Here is a 27,509-nt window from a genome sequence, read left to right as displayed (position 1 = left end):
GATCTCAGTGTTCAAATACCTAATGTTTAGATAGCTGACATTAAGCACAGTGAATGCTCAGAAGAAGTGAAATGAATCAAAGCAGTGATTCACATGAGACAACATGTCAGATGGAGTCTGCATGGCATAGAGTGAAAGAAAACAAGTGGGATAAAATTCAGTTCTTGTAGCAAAGGGGACATATCACTTATCTATGATTTTCAAAAATCACAGCAGAGAAAAACGAAATTCCAACACTAGTCCAAACTACTCTAGTTCTATGTCTGACTTTGAAAAGCATAATAACACAGAAAATGCATACGTTTCTCTTGCTGCTTCAAGATGTTTACTCAGTTCTGTTGTTCGGAGGTCTAATTCTGTGGATTGCTGTCGCTGCTGCTGTAACTCCTGAAGAGCTTGTTCTTTGCTTGCTTTAGCATCAAGAATGTCAGCTTCAAGTTTCTGACATATAAAAATAAAAAAATTAGAGTTATAAGAACACAACCAACAAAATCAAAAAGCAGTAAAAAAGCAGAAATTATCTAGTCTGAGAGTAGCATTTATTGAAGCTAGTCTTCACTGCACAAAGCAGTCACAGTTCTTGCACACTGTCTACCTATTACATTAGTTCCTATTTGTCTTTCATTATTTGGTTCCTTCAAACCTCTTGCTCCTCCAGAACTGAACTATTCTGGTAAAACATTTAAAATCATCTTTAAATTAAAAGCCAAGCAGTCATTTTACTGCAAAGTAATAGATAAAAAGCAGGTATCTTTAAAGAGCTTATCCAAAACACCTACTTAAAGAAAGGCCATACAGTGCTCAGCTTTGGGGCCATGTTCCCATCCACCACTGAGTAGTTTCAGCAGTTTCAAATGACTGCTCACTGACACATGCCAAGAACTCTGCTATTCTTTATAACAAAAGCAAACACACAAACTACACTAGTGAAAAAATCCTACGCTCATCTGGAAGAGGTTTTTATTGGTTTGTTTGGGGTTTTGTTTTTGGTTCTAGTTGTTTGGGGGGAGAGCAGAATGATGGTTTTGTTGGTTAGTTTGGTGGTTTGTTTTTTTTTGAAGGTGTTTCTTCATTTACTTGGAGTATAAAAGAACACAGGAGTCTTCAGTAAATGGGCACTGCTTAGACTCTTCAATGCAATGGCAGTTTTACAGGCACTTCTGCTTTCACACAGTGGCCATAAAATAAAATGGCCAAGTTTTTCCAAGAAAATTCCTGAGGGCTCTTTGTTTTCTGTTTTTTTTTTAAATACCACGCATTCAACTGGAATAATCCCAAAGAATGGCAATGACGCCAAGGTTTTACACAGAATTGCATTCCTGTTGACAGCATCAACAACCCTGCACTGTTTCACACTTCAGCTGCCAGGAACCTCATAAAATCTTGTGCAAGCAAGCACTGTATTCCTCCCAAACATTTGTGTAAAAGGATGAGAAATAAAAACACAAATCAAAGGGAGTGGGAAAAAACCCAATGTGCAAAAGAAGAGAGCAATGGAAGCACAAAATAACTGTGCTGGTAATGCATTGTATGACAGCTTTATTTTTAATAGCATTGGATTAAAATTTCTTATGAGGAAAACAATCTTCTTTATTTTCTATAGAGCACATGAAAGTCAAAAAACTCTATGCTCAGTCTTGAGCATAGAGATTGCTAATCGCCCTCAAAACAGACAGGCAATACTGCAAAAGCAATTTTGCATTGCTCCCAAAGCCCTGTACCATATGCTTTGATGTATTGTGAATTTTGACTACCAAAATTTGTAACAAATATTGAACAAAGGTTAAAGCTCAAATTTAAAAGCTCTCAAGCATTAGGACTAATTCATAGCCTTAACTGAACATACTAGTATCTCCAAGCATCAAAAGGTTCTGCAAACCTCCTGCCAGAACTATTTAAAAGAAAAACTGATTCTGAAACTGGAATACAAAATTCAAGATCAAGTTAAAAGAAAGACATCAATAAATAAATCTTGATTAAAAGCTTCTGTAGAAGCCCACTGATATGCTTTGGAAATGAACAAACCAGAGAAACAGTATTAACTTGGGTAAACCAGTGTAACACATACTTCCTACTACCACTTGCAAACCGTTGAAAATGTGAACTTGAAAACTCTAAGTTTGGGATATATTCATATTCCCGCTCGTAACACTTTCCAAGTAGCACATAGGTTGGTAGAAGCACATGTATAGGAAAATGACAGTACAGTGGCAATACCCTAATCTTATCTTCTTAATGTGATAAACTAGCACAGGAGAAGAGGATTAAATGGTGGATCAGGAAACACAAGTGAAAAAGAAAACTTACAAAAGTGGTATTGATATAATCCTTCCCCCCTAATTTGATCACAGCTTTTATCACATACTACCAAACAGTGGAGAACATCAATTTTTGTAAGCTCAGATACTGTGCTCTGTACAAACCTTAAGTTGTCCCTCTAGGTCTTCAGTTTTCTGTTCTAAATAAAGACTTTTCTCTTTGTACTCTTTGAGATTGGCTTCCAGCTGAGCACAGTACTCCTGCTTGTCATTCAGTTTAGCTGTAACTTGATCCAGCTGAACGCTGACCTTATTTAACTCCTGAGATAAAATAAAAAGTATGACAGTTGTTAGTTTTTAAATAACTTCAAAAATTACTAATGCCATATATGATTTAAATGATGTAATGTGTTCCAATTAAAAGGGAAAATAATGTTTCTTTTTTTATTCTGAAGGGCAGGAAATTGAGAGGAGAAACGCAATCACATGCACAAATTCTCTCTGTTAAACTGACAAAGTTTCTTTTAAAGTCTCAATATTCTTAAACTTTACAGGCTGTGGGGTAAATCTTAACAAAGGTGTTTGAAGTCATAAATGGAAGAGGAATTGTAGGTAATAAATGCACTGGATCCTGCAGTTAATGAACCAGTAACTAGAAAGTAACACTATGAAGCCCCAGAGAAATTTTTTCCTGTCTTCATGAAATCGAGCACCACCGAAGAGGAAAGCCAATACCATGTGGAGTCAATTCTCCAAATACCAGAGATGATTTCAAAGCATTTGGTTCAACACATGAACACATTCACCTTGTAACCACTATAATGACAGCTACATCAAAGCTCACTGCTTTCCAACCAAGTGATTAATTAATTAATTATTTAGTAGTTGGGAAGAAAAAAAGTCTTCTGCTTACAGCAATTAATTGCACTCCCACACTAAAAAAAATGGTGCTGTGTTAGCATCTGCTGGATGTTTCCATGAAGACCCCAGAGGCACTGATTCTAACAATGCAAATATTAGATTCAGCATCCAGTGGAATACATCACTAAGATTAATACACATTAAAACATGCAATTTTAGCAACAGTCTTTGTACTTAATTACACCCAATAGGACAGCTTGGATTCTGAACCATATTCCACAACAAAGATTGGATTATTTATACTACAAAATATAAGTAAATTCTTTATACTATAAATATACCTGATTCAGGTGACAGCAAAGAGAACTAAATACATATCACATGGTTAAAATACCCTAAATTATTATTTCCAAATCATAGTATCATAGAATCGTTAGGGTCAGAAAGGACCTTAAAGTCATCCAGTTCCAACCCCCCTGCCATGGGCAGTGACATCTCACACTAAGACCATGTCACCCATGGCCCTGTCCAACCTGGCCTTGAACACTGCCAGGGATTTACCAGCCATTTACCACTTCTTTGGGCAATCCGTTCCAGTGCCTCACCACCCTCACAGTAAAGAACTTACTCTTTACATCCAATCTAAACTTCCCTTGTTTAAGTTTGAACCCATTACCCCTTGTACTGTCACTGCGGTCCCTCTCTGGCATCCATGTAGGCCCCCTTCAGATACTGGAAGGCTGCTCTGAGGTCTCCACGCAGCCTTCTCTTCTCCAGGCTGAACAGCCCCAACTTTCTCAGCCTGTAATCATACAGGAGGTGCTCCAGCCCTTTGATCACCCTCCTTTGTACAGAGGTATACAAACTAAGCTCTGAATAAATCCAGCTCATTAGCTGGAGCAGATGGAGTAGCTCTGCATTGCTCCAAGCATTCACTACAGGTGCTGACAACTGACTGTTAGCACTGAGATGGATCGGTGCCCTCCTCCCCCACCAAATCTATATGCAACAAGTGCATATTCATATGTTTATTCAGTTTGTAAACAGATTATTCTGAGGTTTTTAAGTAGTTTTTTCAGTAACAGAGAAACTTTATATGTTGCGTATAACCTGTTGCTTATCTTGCAGTGCATGCTGGGCAGTGTCCAGGTGATTCTGAAGATCTGCTCTTTGAGCAGCTTTCGATGCTTCTGCTGAAAGTAGCAATTCAGTCTTTGCTTTTACCTGAAAGACAAGTTGTATTTCAGTACAACATCTATTTTACCATGGCTCATTTTAATTTTCTTTATACCCAGTAAGTTTAATAGTAAAATCAGTAGGTTTTATGTGCTAATATAAAAAAAAAGGAAAGAAAGTCTTCTCAAGTTTTAGACCAATATTAGGATTTTAAGCCACAGAGTTCTTATCTTTACTTACTAACAAGAAATAATGGGATATCCCTATCACATTCACACTTTTGCATACCATGATAGCCTCAGACCACATGCATATTACAGGGCCTTCAAACCTTCAAAATTCCTAAAAGCAGAAAGAATAAGAAACAAAAAATATGCTTCCACATGTATGCTATCTGCTTCTACTTGCCTGTTTGCGAGCAACCTCCCTTCCTTCCAAAAACACTCAGCAAACCAAATTTTGAAGGTGGGTATGACTGGTGTTGGAGCAAAGTGGCAACATTCAGGGTCACCTGCTCTTGTGGTTTACTATTTTTCTTCCTACTAGAAATGCAACTTCTCTGATGGCTGTAAGGAAGCTCACATTGTCTTAAAAAGCAGCTGCAACAGCATATAGATTATAGGAAACCAGCCCAGACACAGCAGTGAAGCCTAGTAAAAATGGCTAGTAAAAAAAAAAAAGCTACACTGGAAGAAGTTCCTAGGCCTGTTTGGAAACTGTATAACACTAAAACAAAAGACATCAGAGTGCATTAATCCAACAACAACAGTACTAGCTGCTCCAAGGGTACCAAGGCAAGAACTTCTGGCTAAATGCTGTTTGTTCTTTGAGATAGCTGAACACAATTAGCAGCTTTTTAGCTTAAGCAGAACTTAACAGTAGGAGAGTCCACACTGAGTCCAGGATAGGGCATTTCCTTGTTTAGTAAATTAAACTGACAAGGTGTCCTGCACCTTTGTTTTATTTTTGACAAAGACATCAGCATAGGAAATGTCTAGGCAACAGCAACATCTCAGTGACTCCACAGGCTTTCACTCTGGTGCACAGAATCCAGGACTCATAAGAGCAGCGTTTTGGATCCTGCTCTTTTTATTTAATCATAACAAATATAAGAAGAGATTCTAGAAGACATATTTTTCCCAGCTCAAGTACTAGCGTCGGGGTTTTTTTTAATTTAAAAAAAAAAACAAAACCAAAGAAACAAACAACAAACCAACACAGACCACAAAAAAAAACCCACCAAAACCAACCAAACAAAAAGAAACAACAAAACAAACACTTGCCAAACATTCTATTCAGAATCCACTTACAATTTTATCTGTCTTATTCTACTTCATTTATCTGCTAGTAGAAACATGAAATTTTTTCCCAAATGACTTTGTACATTCTCTGGAAAGAATACAGAAATCACATGCAGAATTTATCATCACCAGGCACTCCACAGTTCCCATTACCTGTACGTCAAGTTGTGATACTTTCTCTTTACTTTCATTTAGCTGGCTGGTTAGTTCAGTGATGTTTGCTTCTAGGGAAAGCACACGGTCTTGAGCAGCTCTTAGATGTGCCTTTTGCTCCTGTACTTGCTCATGCAAATTTTCTTGGGCTTGTTTATGACTTTCTGATTGATTCTTCAGCTTCTCTGTCAGCTGAGTTACCTGAAGTGAAAAAAAAGAAGTAAGTAGAAGAGAAAGCTGGAACAGCAAGCCCGAGAAAGTCATAAATCTTCTGAATTTTAACATGTCTTGTCATGGCTCTGGAGACTCAACGCTATCACATTTCTTTTTCTGAACTATTACAGTAAAGCTATGTTGCAGACAATGCCAGAGGCTGAACAGGTTATCAGTTAAAAAACAGAAGCAAAAAGGTATCATTAGTTTGGCCTTGCTGTAACAAAACCAAAATACTAAGGAGACAACAGATCCAGGATAAACTGAGTTTTGGCATTGGCGTTGAAAGCTGGAATTAAACATCTTTTTAAAAGAAGAGAAATAAACATGTACATGTATAAAAAAGTTATTTGCAAGCACATAATACTAGGGTATGTACATAGAAAACATCTAGGAATTCCTTCCCCTGTGTTGATAGCAAGGAAGTCAACAAAACACAAGTCCTGTGAAATTTACATTAAGATCTTTAAAGTGTCAAAGAAGCAGCAAAATACAGGAAAGCTTAGCATTATACCTTATGAACTAGGAAAAAAAAAGGAAATGGAATCCAGTAATGAGAATGAAACAAGTCTTCGAAAAGAAACAAGTCTTTGAGTTCTTACCTGTATTTGCAATGCATGGTTCTTCTCTTGTAGCTGGTTAAGAACTGCTGTTTCTCCTTCACCAGCTTGAATTTTTGCATATAAGTCCTCTCTTTCCTTTTCTAGCAGGGAGATGTTTTCCTTGCTTTTTTGAAGCAAAGCCTCAAGATTTTGAATTTTTTGGTCCTTATCTCCAATTTGTCGCAGCACTTGCTCCAAATCATTCTAGAAAATCACATAATAGCTTCCTTAGTTATAACAATCTTAAAGGTTATTCCTAATGAATAAAATGTTGGACAAATTTATTAAACACTTTCTGTATATTCTCTTCTAGATCTGCAAGTTACTTTACTGAAACTAATATAAGTCATGCAAGTCACTATTACAGAAAAAACACCTTTCGAACAATGAAATCCTGAAATACACTTTGACATGATGATACGTAATTATGCTACCTGGGCTTCTCGTAGTTTTGCTGTAGTATTTTGCTGAAGTGTCTGCTGTTCCTGGTGCTGCTGTTTTGCCTTATCTAACTGATGTTGCAATTCTGTGGAATTTGCTGCTTTTTCCTTCAGCTGAAAAAAAAAACCCAACAAAAAACCAGACAAACCAGACTAATGAGTGAACAAGCACCATTCAGTAAGCCAGTAGTGCTCCATGTTCCTTCTAATTCTAAAAGATTTTAGTCTAAATATGAATCTTTGAAACATGGTATAAAAATAGAACTGTGCAATGCTAGTTAAAGAATCAAAATCTAACCAAAGCATTTATTAATATTAATAAATGAGGTTCTATATCATATATATGTATTTTAACTCCCAAAAATCTAAAACATAAGAGATATCTAGTATGTTTTTTTCCAACATTTGTTAAGCTGTAACAAGACTGATAATATAGGTATCTGTAAAACAACATTATTATTACTATCATTAGCAGTTTTAGTAGCAACTTCAGTTTAGCAGTCTCTCCACTTCTATACTGAGCAAGGCTTTCCAAATTAGCTACAGATAAGCCTTAAAGCTTTGACAATGTACCACTCAGATATTTGGCCAATACCCATACAGGCAGCAGAAAATCAGCAATATATATATAAGATACTCATTCAAACAAATAAAAATTAATTAACCAAGTGTTTTGTGCCCATCCCTCCTACACAGGTTACTATCTACCAATAACCTGCTGCACCATGTTCACTTTTTCTTTATGTAGGGCTTTATCTCACAAGAATATTTACATAAAAAACTTTACCCACACAGGGTTAGGTGCACCGAAGTTTTTGTCTCATAAGATTCTTAGACAAGTTCGTAAGCGTAAAATGCGTATCTTTTGTTCATCTGTAAAGCACCATGAACATACATGTACCTGATAAGCATTAAGCCTTACAAAAATCCATATTGCAATTGGCATTTCAGCCAATTTTGACAACTCTACCATCTGCCATTTGACTAATGCCTTAATAGCAATAGTCAAATGAAATCCCAATGAGGGCAAACTTTCTAAGCTGCAACTTCACCACAAGTGTATATACAGGCTACTGTCAGAACCAGGACAAAGTAGAGTCTGCATAAAAGCCCCTACCTGCTCTTCAGCTCGAGAAAGTTTCAATTGCAGATCAGCCACATGCTGCTCTTTATCCATCAGCTTCTCACTAGACAGCTGCCTCTGTTCTTTGAGCCGTCCATGAGCTTCCCCCAGCTGCCGCTCTGTTTCTAGAAGTTTACTGTGCAACTGCAAAAATAAAAGTCATCAATTTTGTAGTCATTATTTAGCCAACAACACTGTATTTTAGACTCTCATTGTACAATGCTAACCCTAAGTTTTCACAACCCAGAGTAAAACAAGCACATGAGCTCCCAAAGCCATGCTGTACGTCATAAAGCTCAGAAACACAAATCAAGTTATAGAACAGCATCACCTGCACAAGTTTGAACAAATATTCAAAAAAGTAGGTTGGCAGGACCTAGAAGTATCATTTATCTACAGAAGGCCTTCACTATGATTTACAGAGATTTAAAAGAAGAATCTTTAGAGAGCAATCCTTCAAAGACATAAGGACTATTATATAAAGTAATGATCGTTAGAGCAATTAAGGCTCATACAGCACACACCTTTGATCCTATAAATCCAGTGACTGAAGCAGCATAACTTTACCTGCTTCTCTGGCTCCCACAATATATTGTTTCTGCACCGCTAGAATAGTAAGAGTGTAATTTTTAGCTTGACCTGGCTTCATCAATGGCATTCATTCTCTGCAGAGAAGAGATACTGAACCTTCAGTGCAGAGTACACAGTAACTTTAGTGACTTTCAGTCCAGCCCTTTCCAGCAGCAGTGAGTAAGTAAGGGGCTGTGCTCTTCCAGCTGGACATAAGCCTGTCTCAAGATTTTTTCAGTCATCAAAAGCAGTCCTGCACCATCTTCAAAGTGCAAGGGTGGTCCTTTACAATTTATTGTTCTAAAGAGCTCCCTCCATAAAGTCAGTTTTTAATTCTACTTGAAGTTCTCACGATAGGTCCTGGGTTACCACCCGCCTATTTCTACATGAACATATTCACAGATACACAAACTTTCAACTCAGTGCAAAAACAGAGAATGAATCAGACCTTGCAGCACAACAAGAACTTTCTCCAGGTATCAGGATAAGTAAAGCTTGCTTCCCTATGAATTTATGTCCAAGATCCTCGAATCATTCACTTTTTAACTCCAGGTACTCCCTTCAACAACCCTAAGCCCTTCTCACACTTTCCTCAAATCCCTGCTAGTATCTAGGCAAAAGCCTGCACAATCTTACTGCTCACTGCAAGCCACCACTTGTTAACCAGCTGGCTGCCTAGCAGGACAGAAAAAGGAACAGTGGTTTTGATAACATTAAAACTTCCCTTCAGGCACTGAGGGGGTGAGGCATTAACATATGTCTTTCTCCTTTATTCAGCTACCTGTTTCCACGAGAATTTAACACTGAAGAACCTAACTCTGAAGACCTTTGGGCCATCTGTCAAAATCTAGCTGAAGTTAGCAAACAATGCAAAAGTTACAGGGGATGGGGACAGGGAAACAAACATATCTATGCCTTATTTTCTTAGGAAACCAAGCTAGATAATTTGCTTATATGTCCAAAACCACAAAAAACTGTGAATGAAAAGCTGTTTAGCATGTGACCAAGATGCTGCCTGCTAACTGACTGCACAGTTAAGAGGGAGGTAGGAGAAAAGGGGGGACAGAGGGAAGAAAAAGACCATAATCTCTCCTCCACTGATCCAGAATGTTTCTCTTTTTCCACAGTAATCACTACATTATTAGTACTTCTTCCTCACTAAAAATATGAACAAGAGCTAGAGGAAAAAAATCTAATGAAGAAAGAGTGCAGCAAGATAACTACTACAAACATGGCTATGTTGATACTGAGAGAGAGTATCTGGAAAGGGGGAAATCAGCAAACAACTTTGTACAAAAGTCCCTTTTATTATAAACACAGTCAAGTATTTCTGAAAGACTTTAAGACTGACTTTAGTAAACAGAATCATAAAATCCGGCATTAACCTATGTTGCAGAATATAAAAATAATAAAATAAATAATATATTCAAATTAATTTTTAGAAGATGGCAAGAATTCTTTGAAAATGCAGTTTGACTAAACAGCTACCCTTTGTAAGCAGCATTCATTGTGTAAACATAAGCTATTGGACTACATGCATAAACCAGAAAATTCTATTAAAGTATAAAGTGAACAAATACGAGAAATTTAGTCTTTTCATGACAATAGTAATTGAACACTTGTGTGAAGGGAGAAGAAGAGAAAGTTTCGCTTTTATTTTATTTTATAGCATGTATGATAAGGGTTTTTGCCTCCGCTATTCTTTTACAATTCTAAAACACATCCTGAGGTCCAGAAGCTTGTTCAGGTTTTCTTGCTTAGCTTGTCATCTTTCCCAGTGGTATCACCAGAGAATGTGTGATGCCTCTATTTCCATTTCAGCAATGCTCTATCCATCTTTCTTCTCTTTCATTTTCTCACCCCAAATATCCTTCCTAAAAATGCCTTCTCAGGCTGAAGCCTGATTTCAGTTCAACCTCTTGGCTGTGCTTCTGAAGCTTGCACACATATTGCCTAGGCAGACTAAGGCAGTTTTACCAAGTGAGGATTCCTAAGCAGGTAATTAATATAACTATCTCCCCTCTCCCTGACAGAAGACTGACAGGAGAAGGAGAGTCATTCTGGGGACGTTATACATACATAAATGAAGTTTTGCCAAGCCACAGCTCTTCCAGGATAACCTGTGAACTCACAGCTTACAATTTATCTATTTCAGACTTTACAGAGGCTTGCAAATAGAAAAACACCTGCTTTAAAATTGTGAAGCTTTCATGAGAGATTAAAATGAAGCTATGTTAAAAAAAAATTGTTTTTTTAACATCTTAGACATGATTCTCAATGTACAAATATTTTTCCAGACTAACACATTACTCCCCAAGGCACTACATAAACAGAGTTCAACCAGCCACAAATTTTAGCATGCTCAATGTTACATGAAAGTCCTGCTTCCATAACTCATTGGACTTAGCAGAACAAACATATAAATGGTGAGGGGATGTATGTTCTGGGTGTTCTCATAGCTATCAGCAACGTAAAGAGGTGTTTGCACAGAGACACAAAGGAAGCAACATTAAGATTTCAAATTTTCCCTGCTTTTCACATAAAGTATTCTCTACTGTATTCACTATTCAGTTTTAAAGCAAACAAACCATTTTTCAATTCTAATGTAAAATGAAGACTTGCTCTTCTCAAACCTCCTATAGAGTAGTAAAATTACTACTAAAAGTGAAACTACTTCTGATAATCTGCCTGAACTTGTTTTTCTCATAAGCTGAATTTCATTATAGCCTCAGCTACCTTACTGAACCAGGATAAATAATCTTGCTGATGTCTTAAGATTTGTCTATCACAACACTTATCATGCAAACTCAGTATTCTGGGTTGTCTTCTCATTTGGCAATACTGCCCCTATTTCAGACAATGCATCAACAAAAAAGGGGAGGGGAAAAGTTGTAGGATGAAAGAAGAGTTCATTTAACACTTTAAGAGAAAAAGACTAGAGGGAAAAAACCTGTCTCCGATCAGCAAAAGATTTTTTTTTTCAAATGCAAAAATAGTAAAATAAGAACATGAAAAATAAGCCACAAAGTTTATGTTCATTCATTCAATACTCAAAACTGAAATTTCAAAGATAGTTTTAAGAAGAGATCCAGAGTTTGGACCTACCTAATGATAAATAAATACCAAAGAATTTCTGTACTCTTATCACTCTCTTTTATTTTCTGCCAGTTTTTTACTTCTCTAAGGAAAAGAGGAGATTGCATTTCATTCTCTGCAGTGTTAGGAAGAATATTCAAATACCAGCTAGCTTTACCTTTATTCAAATACAGATATTGGTTAGTTACTCCCCTTTAACAAGGAAATGCAAATGAATGAGCACAAAAAATATGCTTGTACAGTTCAAAAACCCCTAATGGGATGGTTTAAGGCACCATCCCAATAGGACAGTCTAGGAGGCTTAAGGAACCTTACCTGACTGAGCTCACTTTGGAGCTGCAGGCCATGCTGCTCTTTTTCTTCCCTCTGCTGCTGGAGCTGTTTACATTCTGCCTTAAGATGTTGGTACTTTGTCTCTACTTCAGACAACTCTTCTTTAAGTTTCTGGCTTGCTTCCCCCTTCTCACCTAGCTCTGTCTGTAATCTCTGTATCGAAGCCTCAGCTGCAGACAGCTTTGCCTGAAGCTGTTGGCAGTCCAGGTCTTTCTGGTGAAAGCTTGCCTGCACATTCTTCTTACTCACAGTTACTTCATTGTGTTTTTCTTCTAGTTGGGTGTAGTCCTGTTCTTTCTTCAGCAGTTTCTCAGACAGACTCTATGAAGAGAGTTACACAGCTATTCAAATACAATTCTGCTCACAGCTGTTCAATGCATTATTCAAATTTCTTTCTCATGTTGACACTTAACAGAAAAGAACTTGCTTACAAACATTATTAAAGGAAATATTGACCTCTATTTTGTATTACACAAATTAATTCTGGAGCCCATACACACACAGTTTCAACTATTCTTTATAATCTCACCTAAATCCACTTCTTCTTACTGAGCACACCACAAAAACTCTATTTCTGCATTTTGCTTTCCCTGAACATTTAAATTCTAGGGTATTACAACTGGACAGAAGTCAAAGTAGTAATCTGAGTTATTAGTATACAAAAAGAAATTAAAAATCGAGCATCACTGTCCTTCACACAATTCCTTAAGCAAAAACACTTGTGGTTTAATTACTGTCTAATCCTGTGCAGTCATCATGCTGATCATTTTAAGAAGTATCCTAATTTTGCCCTGTCACTATACTTACAAGAATGACCTGCTCTCCCGAGCATGGAAGAGAACCTGTGAAAACTAATGAAATTTGTGATTCTGATAAATCTCTGAATGAAAGACTCATGATTTAATATTTATTTCAGAAGATGATGTTTTCACATTTTAATTTATACTATTTAATTTCCTTGCATACAAACCAACTCAAAGAGGATGGTTGCTTTGAGTTTGAAAACACTAAAAATTGGGACTCCCTAAATGAAAGACACGAACACTGCTGAACATCAGATTTAAATTGCCACATTAACAACAGCAAATATTGCAGGGTCTAAACTCATACTATCAAATCTACATGCTGAAACAAATACTAAGAAAAAAAATTAACAGATCACTTTCAGTTATTACATAACCATTTTTATCAAATTTCATGAACTAACCAAAACTACTATATTCAGATAGAAACTAAATATCTTAATGGACAAGATATAATTCTAGAAAGTTTGGGTTTTCCCCCAAGCTTAGCTGAGCCACTAACTAGAATTTAAGAACAAAGAAGTCATGAGAACCATTTTCATTTTCCAGTGTGGCACTTTTTAAAGCACAGAAACACAGCTGCAGGGAGGCCCTGGTCATCACCCAAACACTAGCAACTCATTGCATCCTCTTGAAATGTACCAGGAGGTTCCATTTATTGCAGCATCTTACTCACATCTACCTCAGCGGAGCATTACTAAGCAGACCATTTAAATCCTTGTGTTCTTCTGGCAGTTGCAGTGAATACTATGTTCCCTGTTCTCTTTCAATTAAGATATAGAAAAATAAAGAAAACTTATAGCACATCAGCCTGAAAAAATGCCAACACCAAAGCCAGACTTATGTGTCAAAACTTCAGACAGTTCCACAACTTTGGAATAACAGTTACAAAGATAAGATAGTGCTGCAATTCCAGCTATGCTGGCCATCTTACAAGTGTACTGCTATGCAGTATCCAGGGATGAAACCTGTTTTGCCCTAAGAAAACAGCTGTAAAATCATTCAAATAGGTTGAACAGTTGAATAGTTTTGTTCTACATATTTTAGCAAATTATGACTACACTGGTTGTTATAAAACATATACAGACACTTCTATTTTACAATCATGATAAAATAAACAGAAGAATCCAGAAAGAAAAGAGAGGTTAGAAAACAAGCAATCTTGCAAATAACTCCAACAGTTCAGCAACCCATGTGAGAACAAACATAATTATACAATTTTCGTCTATGTGTCCTTTTACAAAAATCTGTATTTTCTAAAGTATACAACTCAGTCAAAAATTCTGGCTTAACACTAAACTTTGGCTGTTGAATTCTAGACCTGAAGTAGTATATTTTGACATGTTTCTTGAAAAATAAAACAACTTGGTGCTGCTAAATTTATGCTAAATGTATACATAGATTTATTTTTGCACATAGGAAATGCAGGAATGGATCACATAAAGAATATAACTGAGGCCAGGTGCCATCTTTACCCTCCTGAAGTCAGTGACAAGGCTCACACTGTTTTTAGAACATATTTCACCTTCAAAATAGAAAATAATGTTGTAATGTCCTTTCCATTAAAGACAAACTACCAGGCAGGAACATTAGTATTTGCACTGAAGAGTGTTCTTGAAATATCAACACACCACAGACTCCTTTTCTCCTATAGCTGGGCAAATTAGAGCTAAAGTATTAATCTTACTACTACTTCATAACTGGATCTACATGTCACAATTAGAACTGCTATGAACTACTTCATGAAGAGTCAGTGCAGGGCCATAACTTAAATTTGGGGGTGGGGAGGTGTAATGAAATAGAGACAATTACTGTTGTCTTGAAGCAGACTGAGACTTGAGGCCATACAGCTGCCAAGCTATGGTCATTCAGGTTACATCAGTGGAACCAGTAGTGTTTCCTATCTGGATGCATGCCCAGCTGCATCCCAGATATATAGAGATATGAGCACACACCACAAGCCACCTCTCTTCCCCAAGCCTTGATTTCCACAGAAAAGGAAGAGGAAACGACAGTATGTTACAGCATTCAACAAAAAGCCTATAGCCTTTGAAGCTCACAAAATGCAATGCAGAACACCACATCAGTCCCCTCTTTTAAAACTGTTCCTTGAAAAAAGTACATATAATACATGTTAGTCGTGACAGTGGCCAGACATTAAATAACAGACTCTGTGGGCACTGACTGAATTTCAGAATAGTTACATCAGTAGAGGGTCAGAAACTAAGCTTTTTTCCGTGTAGCTAATGTCTCACAATTTTCTTAAGAAAAAAAAAAAACCACAAAAAAACCCTTAAAATGCAAATGCAATGAGCTTAGAAGTCCTGTACTTCAGGGAATATGCTGGTTTTACACATTAGGTTTCTTCTGGGCTACAGGTCATTACTCGCCTCTGCAAGGCAAGTCAAGACCCACACTTACAGTGCTCTATAAATGAAGGAAAGTTCCACTGGTCTCTGAGAACTGATCTTATCTACTTGTCATTCATTCTTCTCGGTACAGATTGCTTGCTTGAGGTTGTACATGAGCTTGAAAAAATCTGCAACAACGCACAGAAATACCTTCCTGCATTGCAATGGAAATATAAATGGATGCATAAATAAAAATGCAACACATTCTATCCTGTATTAATAGCTCTTCCCTCCTACCTGACAGCTTCTTCAAGGATAGCAAACTGTTTGAAAAGTGAGCAATTTCTGTTATGTGGGAAGCTAGTGTTACCTGACCCAATTCTAGGTCCAATTCCTCCAGGGTCAAGGTTGTTTGGCTAGCATACCCCTCTTATGGATATCACCTTTCAAAAAGCTGCATAAAGAGATGGCTGTAAATTGGTTTAAGTCATTGAAACTGAAAGGGGAAATGTAGCTTGCTGCCACTTCTCCCTGTTCCTCAAGCGGTATTTGCCATTAGCCTGACATAGCAGAGGACTGTTAAATTATGGTTATCTTACGCATCAATCTGTTTCCCTTCACATTGTTAATGGAATTGCAATATATTCAAGCAAGTCCTCTATATTGTACAGCAATACTCCTGTCAAAAGTCTGATCCAGTGTTGCTGGTCTGTGGAAAAGTACAGCTCAACAATTCTCATCATTTCAGTTCTGCGTCTGATTTAATGAGCCAAACCGTCACCCTAATTCACCAAATTTTAATTGCACCATATTATCTTCTTTGCAAAGGCTATTTTAATATTAATTACATTAAACACACACTGTTTGGTCTCTGTCTTTTCCTGTTTTTCAAGATCAATAAGGTTGCTGGTGAATACATAATGTGTATAGTTCATACACAGTGTTAGATAAACATATAACAATCAGCAGCACGCATAGAATCACAGAATCAACTAGAGGTTGGAAAAGACCTCCAAGATCATCAAAAGTCCAACTGTTACCCCAAGACTACCAAATCCACCACTAAACTGTGCCACTAAAGGCCTCATCTACACAGTTTTTTAACACTTCCAGTGATAATGATTCCACCATGTCCTAAGGAAGCCTGTTCTAATCCCTGATCACCCTTCTAAACCTTTCCTGGTGCAGCTTGAGGCTGTTTCTTCTTGACCTATCACTTATTATTTGGGAGAGGAGACTGGCCACCTCCTCTCTGCATCCTCCTTTCAGACAGTTGTAGACAGCATCTTTCTCCCTGTCTCCTTTCCTCCCTTACCTACATTTCTTTCACCACAACACATACTTTTTCTAATGCAAATACAAAAAATGCAGCAAGCTGAAAGGGCTTCAATAAAAGCTCTCAAGGAATACTTACAAGCTGAGAAGCCATTTTCTACCATTCATGACCTTAATAAATGGCCAGAAAATGTGGCAGGACTGCAATCTAAAAGCTAAGAAACTGAAAAAAACAATAAAAAGAGCTAAAAATGCTTTCTGAATTATGATTTTTAGTGAAACACTGTAACATTTCAAAAGGTACTGATTTGTTTTTGCATGTGTGAGACAGCAATACCGCTTAATGACTGGTAAGCATAAACTACAGCAATTAGAAATCTGCAATTGTAACAATGCTGAGGATTTCAGTTGTAACATATTGATGATCATTAAAATACTGCGTTTGCTTGTACAATACCCCTCATATTAAGCAAAATAGCAAAGGAATTTTCAACTTCTGCAACCCCAAGAAGTGTTTTGCTACAGTCTTCAATGCTTCCTGAAGCAGAATGAGATGTGTTTCCATTTTAATATGAGCTGACAAGCATAGAAAATAACAGCTTTCTCACCTGGTTTTTTTGTTCCAACTCTTTGACTGAACTTTGAAGTTTTTGCAGCTCCTGAACGTACACCGCTACCTCCTGAGGTCCTTTGGCAAGTTCAGCTCTCAACTGGTTAATGGTAGCCTGATCAGACAAACACAAAAATCCACATTTAAAACAATGCTCTGCATGCATACCCCAACAAAAGCAAGATGTCTGGTAGCAAAACAAAAAAGCATCTTGTAATAAAAAACAGTTTAATAAAATAATCACCTGCAAATTAATCTGAGATCCCCATTAGCTACAGAAGTACTACTTGAGCATAATTTCCCAGCTGAGATCCATTCATGTCCTATTTCCAAATACAAAAATTGGTTCCAGTCCAATAGGAAATGCCAGGTTGAGCCCACAACCAATGAAAAGCACAAGAGATTATCTATTAATCATTACCATAGCTCTAGCTCAAGGTGAAACCCTCCCAAGTCATAGCAGTTACATGGCCAAAAGCTTTGCCTCCCTCGTAAGGAAAATGCACTGGAAAAGGCACTAGAAGCAAGTCTGGCATCTGATGCAAACTCAGTTTGTGACTTTTGGACACATCAACCCTGCAGGTCAGCATAACTGGGGAACAAAACTACTCCATTAAAAGGACTGGTACAAAACAGAATATATCAATGACTGCAAAGCATTTAATTATCATAATGGAAGCAAAAAAGAAAAGCACTTTAGATGAGTAACAATGGCTGCCCTAAAAGCATGCTGTGTATGAATGCACTCACTATGAATACACTATATAATAATGACCTTTTAAAATAAATTTTCCTTCTTACTGTTCTCTTAACTACAGATTTCAGCACAAATGCATAAATACTGAATTCAAGTACAAACTATAGCAGAACAGAAGTAGTAGACAATAAAACATACTAGCTACAACCTTTATACAGAGAAAGCAGATAAAAGAGAACATACTATATGACTACATACAGTTATTAACTGACTTTCTGTAATGCTGTGCTTTACAAGACTGTTTTGTTACAGAGCTGCTAGGTAAAACACATCCTGGGATCTGTCTTTGGCAGACAAACATTCCAGGATGTTCTCAGCAAACACAGTATGGGTTTTTCACTACTGAGAGAATATAATGCAGAAAATATGCAGAAGATTGCTAAAGATGCCAATGCAGCCTTTCAAACTAGAATCGTAACTTATATCCATAAAGACACATTTCCCTCACAATTCAATAAGCCCATTCTACATTTCATTCTTAACATGGAAATACATCATGAATGAATACTCATTCCTGATATTGTCTGCCTGACGTGTCTGTATGATTAATGAACCAATAAACAAAAGGGAATGTATCTGTTTAACAACCTCTTGAAATTACCTTGATACAACAGAAATCTACTATAAATAAAAAGGTTTCAAAGATATTTACCTCAAATTTAGGGGTCTCCATTAGAAAGTAGAACAAATAAAATGGATGGATGAAAGATGGAAATAAGCAGTCACAAAAGGTATAAGTAGACACACTTCCTCAAATTTGTTTTCAAATATTCTGGTGTTTTTAATGCCTTTGCTTAGTGGAAAAAAAAACCGAAACAAGCAGTCTTCGCTTTATTTAATTTACCTATAATTTAACCTACTAATTTTGTTTAATTCTGTGAACAATGTAGTTAACAATGAAGTCTAAACCCTGTATTTTATGAAGATTTATCAGATACTGAAACAAAAACCAATCTGCAGAGATTCATAGAAATGCTCAGTTCACAGCAATGCATATGTTTTCATCCTGTGTTTACTATAATGTCCTGAGTTCAGCAGTAGCAGTCATTTTTCTCCTTCTTGGTAGCTGGTGCAGTGCTGTGTTTTGACTTTAGGGCTGAGAACGGTTGCTGATAGCAAGTATGTTTTGAGTTACTGCTCAAATGTTTGGTTTCGTCCAAGGCCTTTTCTGAGCTCATGCTCTGCCAGGGAAGGAGGGAGGCTGGGAGGAAGGAGAGACAGGACACCTGACCCAGGCTAGCCAATGAGGTATTCCATACCATAGCACGTCATACCCAGGATGTAACCGGGAGAGACCCCGGAAGGGCTGGAGCTCTGGGTGGATGGAGAAGGTATCGGTTGGTGCTCGGTCGGGCAGGGTGGGGTGAGTTATGGGTCGGTGGCTGGTGAGGTGTTGTATTCTCTTCACTTGTTATTGGCTTTATCATTATTATTTGTAGTAGTAGTAGCAGTAGTGATTTGTGTTATGCCTTAGCTATTAAACTGTGCTTACCTCAATCCGTGGGGGCTACATTCTTTGGATTCTCCTTCCTAACTCTCTGTGAGTTGGGGGAGCGAGGGGGGAGGTGAGTGAACGAGCTGTGTGTGGACTTGGTTTAAACCACGACATATGCAGAAGCCAGTGTAGTGAAAAAACAAACATGGGAAGAATACCTCAGAATGAACATTCATCTGAGATACACATACACCTGAAATAAGGCACAAACACCCAACCATAATGCATACATTTAGGCGACAACTGTAAAGCTGTGCAATTCTGCTGCATCTAAAGATGCTCTCATAGGGTTAAGATTATCTTGGTTATTTTCTTCACCCATGCCATAAATTTGACTTATTTTAAAAACATCTCACTTTGGAAACCAGAATTACTGTATGTATCCTCTGCCAGCCTGGCAAAATAGTCAAGGATGCCATAAGAATCACTTTCAGTCCTTGAGGAGCTCTTAAAGAGCAAAGCTCTTAGACAGCAAAACATGAAACATGGCCAAACTTTTATGACCAGAACTGTACCCATTCTGCCAATGAAGAACTTCCATTTCTTGTTTTCTTATGGCTAACACTTTCCATACCTGTGATTTTTTAAGAAAAGTAAAAAAGTTTTCACCACTATGACTCTGAGTAATTTTGATTTTTTAAAAACTTCTGATCAGTCACTTTACACTGACAGAAAAGCTTTTACTTTGAACACATCTTGCCATATGTTGGAATTAAGCAAAGAAGACAGTAACACTTCTGAAAAGAATCAGATTACCACTGCTTATCATGTCCTGCCACACAACAACTCGATCTTCTCTCGTTCAGCCTACATACTGATGATACTACAGAGACATCTGATACTATTATAATTGTTGCAATGGAGTTTGTAATCCTTATCAACATCAAAGAATTGTTATGTGAACACATAACAGCTAAGGGCATTGTGCAGCCTTCTCCCCGATCTGCTCTTACTTCCAGAAGGGCTGAAAAAAACTTCTTCATTAGTCTTTTTTCCTGTTAAAAGCTGCACTTTAAATCTACATTTTAAAATGGTTAGTTATGTCAAAACCTAAATGTACCCAATCTGAGGGAATAAGACCAGCTCACACTCCTGTGAGAATGCTTTAAGATGAAAGATTTTTGTTACATCCCTGCTGCTATGTCATTTTATCTTCACATGAAAACTAAATACCCAAAACCACAAAAGACTACAGCGACAGTATTTTGAAATGAAATTTAAATTCCGCAGCATAGTTGTGGGATCTCACAGTTAAAACCAAACTGCAATTATGCAGCAACTTACATGGCCACATAACCACATTATATTCATAATACCAACTGTGATATTCCTTTTTTCACATCTCATGAAGCTCTTGGCATACATAATTTTAACTTGAAAACAATGATAGGTTCATGTTTAGTACAAAACTGTACCCTTGAACAATTCCTGGAGCTCAACATATCTGCTGGGAGGGGAGGCAGAAAGGAAAGCCTTAAGAAGTTCATAATAATGACAGGCAGGCAGCACTTCTCTAAAGCTCTGCAGTGCAAATGAACAAAGTCAAAACTGCAGTTCTGAAATCTAGGGCACATGAAAGCCTAGAATAAAAATATACCAAAAATCCTTCACATCCACAAATCTCAACAGAACAGAGGATACTAGGAGTCCTACAGAAATCCTAGGCACTCCCTCATGTAAACTGGGGAGTGCTGCAATGACCCCACTTCACTATGGACCACAGCTCTACATTGACAACTTTTGCTGGTATTGTTGCACGGGTATGGGACAACAGAAAAGTGGGAGGACAAAATTAAAAGGTCTTAAACACAACTGACAGTCTTCAGTGAAGACTTACCCTGTCAAGTCATCCATTTGTAAAACTACACCAACCAACCTGCCAGACAGGTGCAACAGCACCCAGCAAAGAGAATTCTTTGGGACATATGGATTTACCAACTCATCAGTAAATAAATCATATGTCAGACAAAAACATTTTTAGTGATACTGTAATTTTATCAAGATTTCTTGCCATTACCTCTGTCAGAGATTTCCCTCACTGTCATGGTAAACAACATCGAAAAGGCCAGGAGTGATACAGAATCACAGAATCATAGAATGGTTTGGGTTGGAAAGGACCTTAAAGATCATATAGATCCAACTCCCCTGCCATGGGCAGGGATACCTTTCACTAGACCAAGTTGCTCAAAGCTTTATCCATTCTGGCCTTGAACACAGCCAGAGATGGGGCATTCACAGCTTCCTTGGCCAACCTGTTCCAGTGCCTCATCACCCTCACAGTAAAGAATTTTGTTCTTATATCTAATCTAAATTTCCCCTGTTAAAGTTTGAGAAAGTTTGAGGAGTAAGATTCACTCTTACAGATCAAAGTCAGAGATGTTGCATTTTATGGAAGCAGAAGTGTTCACTGGTGGAAAAGCAGAGGAACCAAAACCAAGAACACTGAATATTTGCTATAGGAGATGCAGTTAGCTTTGCTTCCTTTAACACAGAGTTATCATCAATTCTGTATGTAAGAACAATGAAATTGGACAAGTGTTTTCTAATCTCCCATCAGCAATTTAAAACTTCTTCCACTGACTCAGCCAAAGCAAGACAAGCCTTCACTAAGTACTTCTGAAGAAATCAGCATACTCTGCAACTCAAGTAGACAGCTAAGATACTTCTTAAATGTGATCAATTTAAAAGTTCAAAACCAGCATAATATGGAGAAAAAAATATTAAAAGAATAAAACTAACATGAGAACAATAGATCTTATTTTATACTTTAGACCTTTAGTCTGCAGCAACAGACAGGAAAGGTGGTATCACCTGGAAACAGATTACAGGTGACACCCTGACATCTTGACCCTGAGACATGGTGAGACCCCGCAGTCACTCACTTTCTGCTCTACTTGGTAACAGGCAACACTTGAAGCCAATTATGCAGCGGACTGAGGGAGGGCAAGTGTGTGGAATAGATTTGTACCTTACACACAAAATATTCCCATAATAAATTATAGCTGTAAAAAAGCCTCCCATTTGACAGTAAAAACTAGTAAAAAAAAAAAACAAAACAGTTTCTCAGTTCCAATGAGATTTTTAAATCTTGTGTAAGTTCAAGAATTATGTATGTCCTATAAGAATATTGCAATTATTTTCTACCTTCTCTTAATAATTTCTCTTTTATATATTTGAACACTAGCATTCATTTTCAGGCGCATCAACTCAAACATTAACCAAAAACATCATTCTCAGTAACAACTGGTTTTGTCTGGATGTCACTTAGTATGAGAAATAAGTCTTCCGATCACACAGGTATTGTTTTATTTCTCCCTCCTAGTACAAACAGCACAACTCCGCTGGAAGGTTTCTTCCTCTGCTATGGGGTTCTTGTAATAACTTTTTATGCCAAGAAAAGCTTTTGCAATGAAAAGCATTGAAGCTTTTGTAGAAAAGACAATTTTTTGACAGAATTATGCAATTTACTATAATGAAGAAACATCACTATTAGATAAGTTAGAAGGTTTGGTTAAGAGACTTTTTTATTATGAAGAATTAATATTTTCTATTTTTTTATGAAAATTGTGGTAAAGTTAGCACACACATCTTTAGGTATGATTATTACCTCTGAATTAGCCTGCTCTGCCTGCAAGTGCTTGCATTCATCTTTCAGCTTTTCAGATTCTCTTTCACGTTCCAGTGTCATTTTGTCCATCAACGTCTGAACTTGGACCAGCTCCTTCTTCAGGACAGCTACATCTTCCACACCAGGTCTTTGTAGCTGAAAAGCAGCAGAGTAGCAGTGAGCAACATATTGTTGGCAGACATGCTTCCAGTGTCAATTTCATCTCTAAATATCTTTAAAGCACCAATCTATACACAAGGTGACATATACTATATTAGAGCAGAGAAAACAGAACAAACTCCACACAAAAACAGAACCATGGAAAAGTACTTAGCATTTCCAAAGGAAACAGGATTTAATGGCTGATTGGCAGTTCTCACCTGCTAAACTTAGAACTTGTTGATTGGTTTCAATGAAATCTGACAAATGAGAAAAGGTCTCAAGGATTATATTTCAGTAATTTTTATGTTGGTAAATGGCTAAATACAGGAGGGAGACATTCGCCGGAAAAAACACTGAAATGACAGGGAATCCATGCAAGAAATTTATCTGAAGTCACATTTCTCTAAGAAATAGGCTGTACTGACTCCTCTAATCTACAGAATGGAATACTGTATATACTTTGCTGCTGTAATACAAGCCCATCTCAGGACTGAGACACAACACAATCCAATGCTACACAGACTTTTATAATGATGCTGCCTCTGTCTTCAAGAGCTGTTTAAAAAAAAAAACCACAAGAACAGACAAAAAAAAAAGGAAATGTCTTGAAAGTACTGTTAGACATGCCTTATACAAGACCCATAGGTAAAATCTGTTGGTAATTATATCTAAAACACCATAATGGCCCTCAAAATGAAGCTATGGAGGGAAAGGAGAGGGAAGGCAACAGTGGGCACCAAAGAAAGCAGACAAGTGTTGGCATCTAAAACAGCAAAATTACAGGAAAAGGGTAAGAATGCAGAAGAAGAAAGGAAGATGAGAAACAGCTAAACAGAGAGGAATGGGTAGGTCCAGTGGCTGGGCAGGGCCAAGAGGAACTCATGAGCCCTTCAGGGCAGCTAACTATAAAGAAAAAGAGGGATAAATGAGTCCTACTTTCCTCCAGAGTCTAAGCAGTGGTTAAGCGAGGGAAACTAGGAAGTCCCCTTCACTCCTGCTTTAGAAGTGGCACAACTGCTGAGTCACTGGGATTGCTCCCTGGAGTTATGGCTGTACATAAAAGTCATCAGGAGGCAAATCCTGGAATACATCCACACTGGTATTATCAGCCAAGTGCAAGAGGGACAACATTAATATAGGCATGGTGATGACAGCTGCCAACCTTTCAGCCATCACGTCACAAAACACCTTGCTTCTTACAAATGCAGCTGTCCAGGGACAGTCAGAGAGTAACACATCATGGAAAAAGGGTGATTTAAAGCTGTGGAAGTCAGCCATGGCATGATCCAAATACAGGCCTGCACAGTACATCTATATGCGTAATACCCTGCAAAACTGATGAAGGGTAGAGCATCAAACAAGCAGACTGTAATATAAAGTAGGGTAAATTTTAATACATGAGTCAGAAACAACATGTATTTCCTTACTGGAAAAACACTGAAAATGTAGGTCAGTGAAACAGATGAGAAACAATGGTGTTCTGAACTATTTCAGCCCACAAGCAGATGTCTCAAAGTTCAACATAGTTCACCTGCTTTAAAACTGCATTTGCAAGCATTTTAAGTATATCTCTCCCTGGACTTGAAAATAACAAAAAACGTTAGTGTGATGTGAATACCAGCTCTGTCTTTAAATCTTCAACTGTACTTCTCTCCTTCTGCAGTTCTTGTGTCAGGTTTGTCACTTTCTGTTCTGCACCCTCCCGAAGGCTGATTTCTTCATCATATTTTGATTTAAGTTCTAATAAGAAGGAAGTTAAATAAATGATCACGTGCCCAGGTTGCACAAGTAGAAAACAGAATCAGACTTGATGTTAATACACTTACCCACAATTTCAGTGGCTAGTTGTGCTGCTTTTTGCTCAAATAAGTCTTTCATTTGCTTAATGTTAAAATTTTCTACTTGGATCTCTTCTAGTTGCCGTTCTAATGATTCTATTTCCACAAAAAGAACAGTATTATTTTCAGAAGAGGTAGGACAATACAATTATGACCATAACGAACCACAGCAGGTAAATGAGTAATCCAAATTCACTCAACATCCAATTAACTTAGCAAAGTGAACAACTTTACTGAAGTTAAATATCTACAAGCATGATGCTGGAACCTGTCACTAGTTGAGTACTCTGCAGGATTAAGTACCTATTGGTTTTCACTGGTCACAAATAGCAACATGCTGCTGAACTGTGAGCCCCAAACTGTGATTAAAAGCTTTAATCATGATCAGTTAGATGTTTTATGCATACATAGGAAAATTTTATTGCATGAGTGCCTCATGGAGAAAAATACAGAGCAAAAAGTATTGGTCTGCAAAACAAAAAGTAAACAAAAAAATCCTTGTTTACTTTGCTAGCAATGAGTACAGAAAAACACTAAATAAAACCAGCCCTCACAAGTGCTATAGTTTAAATATAAACAGTCACAGTCTTTCTCAGCAAGAGACTTGTACTGAATGCTTGAATATAAGAAATGATGAAAAACATGCCTAAAACTATTTGTGAGCACTCCTTTCAGAGTCAGGAGAACTTCTGTCTCACTTCTAGAAATTACAAATTCGAAGCCTCTAGAAGTATTTCCCCAGATGATGCCTATCAAAATCTAACTATCTCAAGCACTTACAATGAACTTGCTTTCCAGTAATTGTACCACTCCAGCTTTCTAGCTCTTTAATTTACCAAAAGTGCTTTTTCATAAACCTAAAAGCTACACTGAAAAAAAAATCAGAAATTCCAGACAGTGCAGAAATTAATATAATAAAATGGTAGCCACCTGTAGATGTAGCCGTTGTCAATCCATCAGACTTAGAATCCTTAAGAAAACAGAATAAATGCATCATTAGACAGAAGGAATAAAAACTACTACTACCAAAGTCCATCCCATTTTTGGAAAAGACAGAAATAAATAAAGACTTTCATGCCCAAATATTGCAAAGCAGATCAAAATACCCAATTTAAACAGTTACATCTCAAAGACTGAAAAAGGCCAAGATAATTTTCCATTTCGTATATCACTACACTATCAAGCTTCCAGTCTTGCAAGACACCAATAACAGTCCCTTCCCCCTCCCTTTCCTCAGGATTGAAATGTGCCCTAAAAACAGAGTTTAGATATCACTAAATACATTCTGAGAAGGCATTCTGTCAGAAAGCAGTTTCTGAGGTTTGTTACAATCCAGTATGTAAGTAGCTGAGAGTAATAAAAGAAGCAAGAGCTTCCTTAGGGCATAATACACCAGCATTTCCCTTGCCTTGTTTGTTCAGTTCATCTGCATATCAGTGACATCAAACTATCGTTCTCCAAAAGCTCTTACAATAAAGACCTCATTGCCTTTCTCATAACAGAGAAATGCCACATTTGGTTTACTCTGAATAAGCCCAACAGAAGGAAAAGTCTGAACTGGACTTGCAGTGAGTAGTATGGAAGAATTATTATCTATTCTGATTTTGTTCTTCGGATTTATAAATACCTCTCCACAATGCAACTGTATAACTAGCTCTGTTTTCAAGAACATGTCAATATTCAAATTACAGAACTAACTAAATCAGGCCACGTGCCTTACAAAAAAGGTATTAATCTTCAATGTCAATGCTGATGATAAACCTGCTTCAAGTATTTTAAAGCAATTACTTGCTGCCGCTGCCCCTGTAATTTCTCTAGTTCTTTCTTCAGCTCTTCTGAATACCACCTCTCCTCCTAGGGGGAAAACATACAAAGGAAAAAAGGAGATGGGGAGAGAGAACAGTAAATTTGGTTGCTTAAGACAGTGGAACATCTTGCAATTTGAAACAAAGAACCAAGTGCAATTAAAATACATTTCCAACCTTCAGTGAAGCTTGCAAGTCTTGGACTTCTTGTCGGAGCAGTGATACTTCATCTCTGAATAAATACATCCACAGAGTGGAGAAAATGAATATGCAATGGTTATATTTTGTCAATTACATACACGTTATAATGTGTATTAAATAACTGGAGTGATAGCCATGTGCTACATAAACAAAACAGAAACATAATAAACATAAATACTTTTTTGATTTTTTGAAACTTGGAATAAACCAGATTAATACTTATTCACTTTGTACATCACTTGAAAAATGCAAAACATATTAATTGGAAAAATAAAGAAATAGATATGCAAAACAGTCTCATTAAAACACAGTGTAAATCTAACTGAGTGCATCAGCTCAACCACATGAGTTCAGAATGGCAAAGCTATGTACTGGGACATTTAACTGTTTTGCCTGCCTCCTTATGAAAATGACAGGTTTATTCTCCTTCACTTCCTGTATCACGTAAAGGAACACTGCTAAGAGACACTCATAATTTT

General features: G+C 37.3%; 1 protein-coding gene across 2 annotated transcripts in view; it reads right to left on the bottom strand.

Annotated features, from left to right (window-relative positions):
• Positions 1–27,509, bottom strand: part of EEA1 (early endosome antigen 1) — a 73,769-nt gene that overhangs the window by 21,470 nt on the left and 24,790 nt on the right. For both annotated transcript variants that reach the window (XM_034062755.1, XM_034062757.1), the window contains 15 exons: positions 27,007–27,061; positions 26,813–26,878; positions 25,955–25,994; positions 25,013–25,120; positions 24,805–24,926; positions 23,025–23,180; positions 17,164–17,280; positions 12,109–12,447; positions 8,122–8,271; positions 6,999–7,118; positions 6,565–6,768; positions 5,750–5,950; positions 4,230–4,343; positions 2,424–2,579; positions 302–441 (listed from right to left, as the gene is read on the bottom strand). In XM_034062755.1, the coding sequence (XP_033918646.1) occupies positions 302–441; positions 2,424–2,579; positions 4,230–4,343; positions 5,750–5,950; positions 6,565–6,768; positions 6,999–7,118; positions 8,122–8,271; positions 12,109–12,447; positions 17,164–17,280; positions 23,025–23,180; positions 24,805–24,926; positions 25,013–25,120; positions 25,955–25,994; positions 26,813–26,878; positions 27,007–27,061 (2,088 nt within the window). The remainder of the gene's footprint in view (positions 1–301; positions 442–2,423; positions 2,580–4,229; positions 4,344–5,749; positions 5,951–6,564; positions 6,769–6,998; positions 7,119–8,121; positions 8,272–12,108; positions 12,448–17,163; positions 17,281–23,024; positions 23,181–24,804; positions 24,927–25,012; positions 25,121–25,954; positions 25,995–26,812; positions 26,879–27,006; positions 27,062–27,509) is intronic.

The sequence above is a fragment of the Melopsittacus undulatus genome, chromosome 5 (assembly GCF_012275295.1).
Source record: "Melopsittacus undulatus isolate bMelUnd1 chromosome 5, bMelUnd1.mat.Z, whole genome shotgun sequence".
NCBI lineage: Eukaryota > Metazoa > Chordata > Aves > Psittaciformes > Psittaculidae > Melopsittacus > Melopsittacus undulatus.
This window is presented reverse-complemented; position numbering and strand designations above follow the sequence as displayed.